At 34.8% G+C, this 11,961-nt stretch overlaps 1 protein-coding gene across 1 annotated transcript; it reads left to right on the top strand.

Moving 5' to 3' along the window:
• The first annotated feature begins 483 nt into the window (after positions 1-483).
• Positions 484-2,952, top strand: LOC114392121. The gene is made up of 3 exons (XM_028353160.1): positions 484-1,924; positions 2,017-2,135; positions 2,248-2,952. The coding sequence occupies exons 1-3, from the start codon at positions 562-564 to the stop codon at positions 2,791-2,793; spliced, it is 2,028 nt and encodes a 675-aa protein (XP_028208961.1). The 5' UTR covers positions 484-561; the 3' UTR covers positions 2,794-2,952.
• Positions 2,953-11,961: the final 9,009 nt, after the last annotated feature.

Genomic DNA, 11,961 nt, shown 5'->3' with positions numbered 1-11,961 from the left:
TTGCTGTTTGACACCCCATTTTTCTGTCTACAGCTTTTTTTTTCCTTTTGCTATTTCACACCTTTTTTTACTGTTAACAGTCCCTTTTTTTTCGTATTTGACACCACAATTTTTTTTTTCTGTTCAGACCTCTTTTAAATGGCTGAACCATCATCCAATGCTGCTACTGCAAGTGCAACGAGGAAAAATAAGGTAGACCCAGGCTGGAAATATTGCCATTCACTAGTGGAAGGAGATACAAACACCATTGTTTGTAATTTCTGTGGAAAAATCACTAAGGGAGGAATAACCTGAGCCAAACAACACCTGATTGGGAAGTCGGGCAATGTTGTAGCTTGCAAGAAAACTCCCCCAAATGTAGTCGAAGAGTTGAAGGAATATATGGCTACAAAAAAAAGTGGGACCACTTACAGTACTTCTGGCAGTGGTAATATGGCAAATATAAGAGACTTTGAATTTGGTGAACCGATTGGATATGATGGAAGTGAAGAAGATGAGTTTGCGGACTCTTGTAATGCTGCTGCAAGTGCAAAGACAAAGTGTGGGACTAAAAAAGGACCAATGGACAAATTTTGTAAGAATCCAGAAAATGCAATCAATCGGAGAAAAATGGAGATGCTGAGGCAAATGAACATAAGAGAGTCAATGGATAAGAATGAAGTATTGAAGGTGCATCAACATATTGCTCGCTTTTGGTACCAAGCAGGTTTGTCATTCAACCTCATTAAATTGAAAAGCTTTGAGAACATGGTTGCAGCCATTGGTCAATATGGGCCACATTTGCCCATTCCTAGCTATCATGACATCAGAGTTCCACTCTTGAAGAAGGAAGTTGAATATACTGAAAATTTGATGAAAGGCCATAGGGAGCAATGGGTCAAGTATGGTTGTACTATTATGTCCAATGCTTGGACTGATCGGAAACAAAGATGCATCATTAATTTTTTGATTAACTCTCAAGCTGGTACCATGTTTTTGAAGTCTGTTGATGGCTCTGATTTTGTAAAGACAAGTGAAAAGCTTTTTGAGTTGCTTGATGTCATTGTGGAGGAAGTTGGAGAAGAGAATGTTGTTCAAGTTGTAACCGATAATGGGAGCAACTATGTTTTAGCGGGTAAGTTGTTGGAGGAGAAAAGGAAACATATTTATTGGACTCCTTGTGCAGCTCATTGTATTGATTTGATGCTTGAAGATATTGGGAAGCTTTCCTTGATAAGGAAGACAATTAGAAGGGCAATTAATCTAGTTGGGTTTATCTATGCCCATTCTAGTACCTTAAGTTTGTTGAGAAATTTTACAAAGAAGAGGGAATTGGTGAGACATGCTATTACTAGATTTGCCACTTCTTATCTAACCTTGGAAAGGCTTCACAAAGAGAAAGCCAATATTAGAAAAATGTTTACTTCTGATGAATGGACCTTGAACAAGCTATCTAAGGAGCCTAAGGGAAAAGAAGCTGCAAAGGTAGTGCTCATGCCTTCTTTTTGGAATAGTGTGGTTTACACTCTTAAAGTCATGGCTCCACTTGTGAAAGTGTTTCGTCTTGTGGATGGTGAAAGGAAACCAGCCATGGGCTATATTTATGAAGCAATGGACAAGGCAAAAGAAACAATTATCAAGTCTTTCAACAACAATGAAAGCAAGTACAAAGATGTGTTTGCAATCATTGATAAAAGATGGAATTGTCAGCTTCATAGGCCATTGCATGCAGCTGCCCACTTCTTAAATCCAGAGTTCTTTTATGACAACACTGACTTGGAGTTTGATTTTGAGGTCACCAATGGTTTGTTTGAGTGCATTAAGAAGTTGATTCCACAATTTGATGTGCAACAGAAAATTCTAACCGAGTTGCATCTTTACAAGATTGGTGCTGACCACTTTGGTTCCGACTTTGCAATGGCTCAAAGGAAAACCCATTCTCCTAGTAAGAAAATTTTATCATACTATTTTTTTTATGTATTAGTTTTATAATTCAGAATTCTAAGTTATGCTCTTGGTTGGTAATTGGTATTGCAGCATATTGGTGGCGAATGTTTGGGTCACAAACTCCAAATTTGCAGAAGCTAGCTATTAAGATTTTGAGTTTGACTTGCAGTGCTTCAGGATGTGAAAGAAATTGGAGTGTGTTTGAGCAAGTAATTGTGAAAAAACTCTAACTATACTTTTTAATTTTATTTAATTTTGATGATCAAGTTTTATTTGGAGTATATTTGAGATTGAAATCAACATTTATTTGTTATGTTGTAGATTCATTCCAAAAAAAGAAATAGGCTTGAGCATAAGAGGTTGCATGATTTGGTGTTTGTCAAATACAACCAACAATTGAAGCAAAGATATAATGCAAGAGATGAAATTGATCCAATTTCTCTTAATGATATTGATGTATGCAATGAATGGCTCGTGGGAGAGATGGATCAAGATGATGATAATGATGCTGGAAATGATTTGGTATTTGAAGATGATGATGCTCTAAATTGGGCAACTGTGTATCAGGCTTCGGGGGTTGGAGAGTGTAGGATGTATACTAGGCGGAAAAAGCAAAAAACAAGTGTTGCTGCTGCCCAAACTTCTAAAAAACAGGCAATGATTGTTGGATCTTCATCAAGGAAGCAAAAAGCAGTCCAAGAAAATGATGAGGATCTAGATGTTGAGGAGAATATTGATGTTGAATCTGAAGAAGAAGAAATCATGGTCAATTTTGAGGCGTCTGATGGGGAAGAGGGAGAGGGAGATGCTCCATTACCATATGATAACAACGAAGATGATTATGTTGGGATTGGAGAAGATGATTAGAGCCTCAACCTTCACTTTGCACTTTGCATTATGTTTTTATCATTGTCTTATTTTGAACTCTTTAATGAGTTTATTTGGTGTTAGTACTTGATTATTGTATGAACTCATGAAACTTTTTTAGTTTATTTGAATGCAATCCTTTGTTTTTTTCAATTTCAATGAGTTTATATATATGTTTTTTTTTTCCGCCATGACATCCGCCATTTTCCACTACGCCATCCGCCATATTTTTATGGCGGATTTTTGACTTTCCGCCATGAACCGCCATCCGCCATTAACAACATTGATTAGTATAAGGAAGTACTAGTTAATTTGAGTTATGTGTTCATATTTGAATCTAGCATACTGTAATAAAGAATAAATGGTAAAAAAAATCCATTTGTGTTTGTTTTGCATATTGTGGTAGATTAAAAAAAGTATTGTAACGTTATATTAAAACAAACTTTCAAATCAAACCAAAATCTTACATGGATTTTTATGTCTTGTACCACTACACTTTTGATATTTAACACCACACGCATCAATTCCACTTTATTAAAAAAAACTTGAATTGTACTCTAAATAATCTTCTCTCCACTTGGGCCTTGTTAAGTATGTCTGCTACCATTTGTTGAAGGGTATCCACTGATTGTTTGGTCCTACTCCTAGTCATAGGTCCCTGTATTTGGGTAGTTTTAGGATTCTCATCATTCCCTCCTTCTGGGAAAGCATTTGCCCTCAAATGTTCAGAATCATTACCTGCAACAAATGAACTCAATTCAGCAACATTAAATGAAGAACTTACTCCATACTCACTGGGAATATCGATCTTGTAAGCATTGTCATCGATTCTCTCTAGTACTTGGAAAGATCCGTCTCCTCTAGGTTGAAGTTTGGACTTCCTTTGTTTAGGAAACCTCTCCTTCCTCATGTGTACCCAAACCCAATCACCTGGTTCAAGTACCACTTCCTTCCTGTTCTTGTTGGCTTGCTTGGCATAACTTTTATTCTACTTTGCAATTTGAGCCTTCACCTGCTCATGCAATCTTTTCACATACTCAACTTTAGCATGTGCATCCTTATTCTTAAAATCAGAAATGTTAGGCAATGGTAACAAATCAAGAAGAGTCATGGGATTAAAACCATACACTACTTCGAATGGAAAGTGTTGTGTAGTGCTATGTACAACCTTATTGTATCCAAATTCAACATGAGGCAGACATTCTTCCCAAATCTTTATATTCTTTTTAATCACAACTCTAAGAAAAGAAGACAAAGTTCGATTTACTACCTCAGTTTGGCCATCAATTTGAGGATGACATGTGGTGTAAAAAAGAAGCTTTGTTCCAACCTTACCCATAATGTTCTCCAAAAGTGACTAAGGAACTTGGTGTCTCGGTCTAAAATGATGCTTCTTGGTAGTTCATGGAGACGCACCACTTTCTTGAAAAATAAATCAGCAACATGGCATGCATCATCATTCTTCTTACAGGGTATGAAATGTGTCATTTTTTAGAACCTGGCATGTCTCTTGCTCAGTTTTCCTTGACCCTTAGTTAAGATGCTTCAAGGATTCATAGTCACTATGTATGACAAATTTTTTGGGTAAAAAATGCCCTTACCAATGCGTACAACTCCTCACCAACAGTTTTGGGGGTTGGCCATTCTTGAATGGCTTTCACATTTTCTTGATCAACCTGTACTCCCTGTGAACTAACAACAAAACCAAGGAAAACTACATGGTCCATACAGAACACACATTTATCTATGTTAGCATACAAGCTCTGACGCCTAAGGGCCTCTAAAACTTGTCTCAGATGCACAAGATGTTCATAATGGAATTTGCTGTAAATCAAGATATCATCAAAATAAACCATAACAAATTTTCCTCGAAATTCCCTTAACACATGGTTCATTAATCTCATGAAAGATCTAGGAGCATTGGTCAACCCAAAGGGCATAACCAACCATTCATACAACCCATACTTAGTTTTGAAAGTTGTCTTCCATTCATCCCTTTCTCTAATCCTAATTTGATGGTACCCACTTTTCAAATCAATTTTAGAGAAAACACAAGCTCCATGCAATTCATCCAACATATCATCTAACCCAGGAAAGAGATGTCTATACTTTACTGTGATGTTGTTGATGGCCCTGCAGTCTGTGCACATCCAACAAGTTTTGTCTTTCTTTGGCACTAGAATAGCTGGGACGACACACAGACTCAAGCTTTCTTGCACTCACCCCTTCTGCATGAGTGTTGGATCAAGTGGCCTCAGAATAATTAAGAAGGGGGGGGGGATTGAATTAATTATTAATGTGTCTAGACTAGTTAAAACATCATCCTTTTTAATGTTACTAGATTCAACTAGGCTTTTACTAAAAAGTTAAGAAAGTAAAGAACAGAAACAAAAACTTAACCAAAAGTAAAAGCGACAATTAAAAGTACACAACAGAAATTAAAAAGTGTAGGGAAGAAGAAGACAAATACAAGATTTATACTGGTTCGGCAACAACCCGTGCCTACATCCAGTCCCCAAGCAACTAACGGTTCTTGAGATTTCTTTCAACCTTGTAAAATCCTTTACAAGCCAAAGATCCACAAGGGATGTACCCTCCCTTGTTCTCTTTGAATAACTAACTGGATGTACCCTCCACTTGAACTGATCCACAAGAGATGTACCCTCTCTTGTTCTCAATATAACAACCCCCAAGTAGATTTACCTCTACTTGTACCACAAAGGATGTACCCTCCAATGTGTTAGGACAAAGAATTCTCAGGCGGTTAGTCCTTTGAATCTTGGTAAGGGGAAACAAAAGATATCTCAGGCGGTTAGTCCTTTGAGATCTTTTGTTTAAGGGGAAGGGAAGAATCAAAAGAATTCTCAGGTAGTTAGTCCTTTGAATCCTCTTGGAAGAGAGAAGGGAGACACAAAAGAATTCAGGCAGTTAGTCCTTCTATTCTTTTCGCAAAGGGAGAAGAGAAACACAAAAGAATTCAGACGGTTAGTCCTTCTATTCTTTTGGCAAAGGGAGAAGTGAATGAAGAAAATGAATAGCACAAGTTTTTGAACAATGAACTTTTCTTGGAAGAAAAAGTATTGAACAAAAACTCTTAGAAAGAAGTTGAGAAATGAATCAGCAATTTCTGTAAAAAACTTGTTATGAAACTTATTATGAAATTCATGTCATGGTCACATATTTATAATCACTTGATGACTCAAATTTTAAAGTTTGTGACTCTTGGCGATTTTTTTAAAACTAGTCACCTTTTAAAAAATTATGACTCCTTTGAAAGCTAGTCACTTAAAAAGTTGTGACTTTTGAAAAAATATTCAGAAACAAGTCACTTTAAGAATTGTGACTTTTGGAAATTTATTTTTCGAAATCAATTACTGGTAATCGATTATCATCAAGGTGTAATCGATTACACATCAACAGATGTGACTCTTCATGTTTAAATTTTGAAAATCAAAATGTTTAGAAACTCTGGTAATCGATTACAAGTATTGTGTAATCGATTACACAAGTTTAAAATGATTTGAAAATATTTTATCACTAGTTGTGACTCTTGAAATTTGAAATCTAACGTTTTAAAGCATTGGTAATCGATTGCATGATTATGGTAATCGATTACAACTTTATAAATCAGTTTTGAAAACAATGATGGCTACTAGTAATCGATTACTACCTTTTGGTAATCGATTACCAGAGAGTAAAACTCTTTGGTAAAATATTTTGTGAAAAATTCTTGTGCTACTCAATGTTTTGAAAAACTTTTTAGTACTTATCTTGATTGAGTCTTCTCTTGATTCTTGAATCTTGAGTCTTGAATCTTGATCTTGATTGTTCTTGAATCTTGATTCTTGAAACTTGATTCTTGAATCTTTCTAATTTGCTTAACTCTTGATTCTTTGGCATCATCAAAATAATCTTGGAAGGCATAGCTTCCACAATCTCCCCCTTTTTTATGATGACAATCCTGAAATCAAGAAGATACATACAAGTTTTGTTCTACCGTTCACTCATCTCTTTCTCCCCCTTTCTTTTTGAATTTATGCTTAATTTTAAAGCTTTGAAAAAATATAATATCTTGATTTCTAAAATACCCATTTTCTCTCCCCCTTTGCCAACATCAAAAAGGCCAAAGTGCGTAAATCATGAATAATTTAAAAACATACATAAAGCATAAGTTGAATAAAACCAAATTGAATATATACCACTCAGTCATATATCATCAAAATAATCAAGTCTAAGCATAAAACATAAACATCTAAGTGCAAAATACATAAAAACATCAAGTTCAGTCATAATTAACTAAGTACCAAATACTTAACACATAACCTATGTTCAGAGAATAAATAACATAATGTCATAAATCATTCACAGAACATAATACACGCATGTGTATTAAACAAGTCATCATAACATAAAACAAATCATTTGTCTAAGTCATTGGCATCTAGAAGTCCTAATTCTCTTCTAATGGTGTAGAAGGAATCTTTGGGTAGTGGTTTTGTGAAGATATCTGCGAGTTGATTTTTGGTATCTGCAAATTCTAGAACACAGTCACCTTTTAGGACATGATCTCTAAGAAAATGATGCTTAATTTCTATATGCTTGGTTCTAGAGTGGAGAACTGAGTTCTTAGATATATTTATGGCACTTGTGTTGTCACATTTTATGGGGACATGGTCTAATAAATACAATCCCATAATTAGATAGTTGTTGTTTCATCCACAGGATTTATGCACAACAACTACCAGCAGAGATGTATTCTACTTCGGCTGTGGATAATGCTACACTATTTTGCTTCTTGTTGTGCCAAGAGACAAGAGTAGATCCTATGAATTGACATGTGCCACTAGTATTCTTCCTATCTGTTTTGGATCCAGCAAAATCTGAATCTAAGTATCCTACTAAATTGCATACAGAATTTTTAGGGTACCATAATCCTAAGTTAACTGTTCCTAAGAGATATCTTATGATCCTTTTTACTGCAGTTAGATGTGAAAAATTTGGATTTGATTGAAATCTTGCACACATGCACACATTAAACATAATATCTGGCCTACTTGCAGATAAGTAAAGTAGAGATCCAATCATACCTCTATATTGCTTTTCATCAACGGGTTGACCGGACTCATCTTTATCAAGGTAGCAACCAGTGCTCATAGGAGTATCCAAGTGTTTTGAGTTCTCCATTCCGAATTTCTTGATGAGTTCTTTACAATATTTTGCTTGGTTGACAAAGATCTCATCATTTGTTTGTTTGATTTGTAATCCAAGAAAGTAATTTAACTCACTCATCATGGACATCTCAAACTCACTTTGCATGTCAATAGAAAACTCCTTGCATAAAGATTCATTAGTAGATCCAAATATTATATCATCAACATAAATTTGTATCAATAAGATATCATTATCCTTCTTCTTTATGAATAAGGTGGTATCTACCTTTCCTCGAATGAAATTCTTTTCTAATAGGAATTTACTTAATCTTTCATACCAAGCCCTAGGTGCTTGTTTTAACCCATAAAGTGCTTTCTTTAACCTATAGACATGATCTAATTTTTGTGAGTCTTCAAACCCGGGAGGTTGTTCTACATATACTTCCTCTTGAATTAGACCATTTAAGAAGGCACTCTTGACATCCATTTGAGATAGTTTAAAGTTCATAATAGATGCATAAGCTAAAAGCATCCTAATGGCTTCTAATCTCGTTACGGGTGCAAAGGTTTCTTCATAGTCTATTCCTTCTTCTTGGTTGTATCCTTTTGCAACTAGTCTAGCTTTATTTCTAATTACTATACCATTTTCATCTAGTTTATTTCTAAATACCCACTTAGTTCCTATAATGGGGTAGTTATGTGGTTTCTCAACTAGTTCCCAAACATTATTTCTCTCAAATTGATTTAACTCTTCTTGCATAGCAACTATCCATTAATCATCTATTATGGCTTCTTTAAAGTTTTTAGGTTCTATCATAGAAACAAATGTCATGTTATTGCATAAATCTTTAAGAGAGTGTCTAGTTGTTACCCCTTTTGAGATATCTCCGATGATATTGTCAAGAGGATGATTTCTTGAGGTTTTCCATTGATGTGCCATTATTTTTTCCTATTTCTTAACCCCTTTTTGCATCATTTTAATTACTGATTACTGATTAGTCTCAATTGTCAAATTAATTAAGTAGTTTTATTACTTGGGCTCATTCAGCTAATTGGATGTTTTCAATCTAATTTCAGGAATTAATGAAGCATTGGGCTTAATCCGGATTTCGGTCATGGACTTAAAGAGGGCAAATAAAGCAATGTTTACCTTAGTTAATTTTTAATTAGGAGATTGCAATTTTATTTTATGTTGTTCAGTGTTTATTTCATTTTGGGCCAGAATAATGTAATAGGGCCCAGTGACTCTGAGTGACCCTTATAAATAGTAGCCTTGGGATTCGTGTAAAGGCTATTATGTTAGGCTATTATTCAGAGCACATGGTTTAGGGTTTTACGTTTTTGGAGCTTATTGTTACTGTTCACGTAATGCACTTTTCCATTTTTTACTTCTAATTGCAATTTCGTCTTTATTTCTTCTTCTGCATTTAGTTTCATTTACGTTTCTGCTTTAGTTTTATTCTCGTTTCTATTTCCAGTTTCATTTACGTTTCTGTCTTTAGTTTCAATTGTGTTTTCTATTTTTGGTTGAAATTATGGAAGGCTAAATTTCTGATGTTGTTTCCTTCTGAGGATGAAGCTAAACTCTCTTCGAGGTTCTGTTTATAATGTAGTTTCCTGGCAGTTTTCCCTTCACCAATTAACCCACATTCGTTAATGTTAATCTATGCACGCTTAGTGTTCAATTAATTGCCTCTGTGCTTAACTTATGTTCGTGCTTAATGAACGAAGGATAAATTGGTGTATGTGTTGCTTAATCACATATTGATAACCCTAAATTGATTTTCGCTTAGTAAATTAAAATAGGGTTGGATTAAGTGGTTAACTGTTAGGGATGAATTCTTAATAACCTAGGACAAGAGAATGACTTATGAATCAGAGGAAACAACACGTTTTTACTATTATTAATTTCGTATTCCAGTTCGGTTGTTCTTTAATTCACACAATAAACAACCCCCCCCCATTGTTACTGTTACTGCAAGTATATTATGAACATTTGGTTTATCATTGCTCATTGGGAAACGACCTAGGATCACTTCCTAGTTACTACATTTTAATGTTTATTTGATTCGGGTACGGCCTCAATCATCCATTCTTTGGGAAGATCATCATTTTCTTGGGCTATGTCGTCTTGAACATCCTTGTTTTCTTCATTTCTCTTCCTTTTTAGATTCCTTTCTTGATTGTGAATATCTTCGAAAGAATCTGCAATATCATCAAGAAATTCCTTTCTGAGAGAGGTAATATTAGTTTCATCAAAAGTAACATGTATTGATTCCTCAATTGTCATGGTTCTTTTGTTGTATATCCTAAAGGCTTTGCTATGTAGGGAATAACCAAGGAAGATGCCCTCATTCGCCTTAGCATCAAATTTACCTAGGCTTTCTTTAACATTGTTTAGGACAAAACATTTACATCCAAAAACATGTAAATGAGCAATGTTTGCAAAAGTGTTGAACTAATTGTCGAGTAATAACTCAACTCCAAGAGTTGGTCGAGTAAGAATTGGTAGAGTTATTAGAAATTCTTTGTACTCAGTGAACATTCTTTCACATTACTCATCCCATTAAAATCCTTTGGTTGTTTCAATAATTTGAAAAAAAAAGGTTTGGCCTTTTTCTACCATTTTCAATAAGAAACAAGATAGTGATGCCAGTCTACCTATCAGCTTTTGAACCTCCTTCAAATTTTTGAACTTCTCATAATAATTATAGCCTCACATTTATATGGATTGCCCTCAATAACTTTGTATGTGAGCATGAAACCTAGAAATTTTCCCCCTCCAACTCCGAAGGTGCACATCTCTGGGTTGAGTCATATGTTGTGTTTTCTTAACTCGACAAAGACCTCAGCTAAATCTCTGGGATGATCGTTTGGATCCAAAGACATGAATTGGGCATCAATTTATATGATAAATGGGAGTTATTCACCCAATTGGTCCAACAATTGCATAGGGATGTACTTGGAAAAGAGTTTACTACCTAAATAACTAAGTTTTAGGTGATTAGCCAAAGCTAACTTAGGTTAAAGTGAAATTTTTAACTCATTGGCAAGTGCACAAATTTGTCTCAAGTAGTAAAGTACTTAAAAGTCCTAGTGTCAAATCCACAAAGACTTTGTTTATACTTGCTTTGATGTATATCCTAACTTTTGAGCAAGAGAAGGGTAGAAGAAATGAAGAATTGTAAATGTAAAATTTGGAGAAAGTCAAGAATAAGAAAGATAAGGAATTTAAAATAGAAGATAAAGAGAGGTAGAAAATAAGATAAAAATTTAAAGTTAAAGATGATAAAGATAGAAGATAAAGATGATGATAATGAATTTGAATGATTAAAGGAAAATTCAAAATTTAAAATATCTTGGAACCTATCATGCCTAACTACCCTTGATGCAATGTTAATGTGTTTCACTATTTAATACTATTCCAATTTCCATTCATATCTACTATGATACTCAACATTGATCCTCCCGATGAATAGCCTAATTTATCTATTCTCTGTCTCAATTCCCTTTGGAGAGATAAAATAGTAAATTGCATGAAATTTAAAGATGTATGCATAGGCTAAACAATATCACCATATCCCTAGCAATGATTTGTTTAGATGTTTTTTCACAGTTCTTTAGAAATTAAACACTTCCCAATGCCTAATCCTTAAACAGAAGCATGGATGATCAAACCATACAATAACAATAAAGCACAGGAAAGAAACAATAAAAATTGGCATTGTATTAAATAGATAGTAAGGAAAGATTACATTACAAGGGCATTTGACTGCTAGGCTCCCAACAATGGGGGTTTAGCCTCTCATTGTCATGAGAGACTTCACATTATAGGGACTGATGTGAATGGGAGAAGATGGATGGATAATGAAAGAGAAGGGGGGAATGACTATAGAAAGAGGGTTTCCCCTATTAGAGATGCTTAGGATTTGGATGTATTCATTAGAGAGCTCTGAGTCTCGATGTGTCTTTCTCCTTTGCTTCCTATGCGGGCCTTTTGGGCTTAGCAGATATGGCA

This window comes from Glycine soja, chromosome 2 (genome assembly GCF_004193775.1).
Source record: "Glycine soja cultivar W05 chromosome 2, ASM419377v2, whole genome shotgun sequence".
In the NCBI taxonomy this organism is placed as follows: Eukaryota; Viridiplantae; Streptophyta; class Magnoliopsida; order Fabales; family Fabaceae; genus Glycine; species Glycine soja.
The sequence above is the reverse complement of the archived record's forward strand: the minus strand, read 5'-3'. Positions and strand labels throughout refer to the sequence as shown.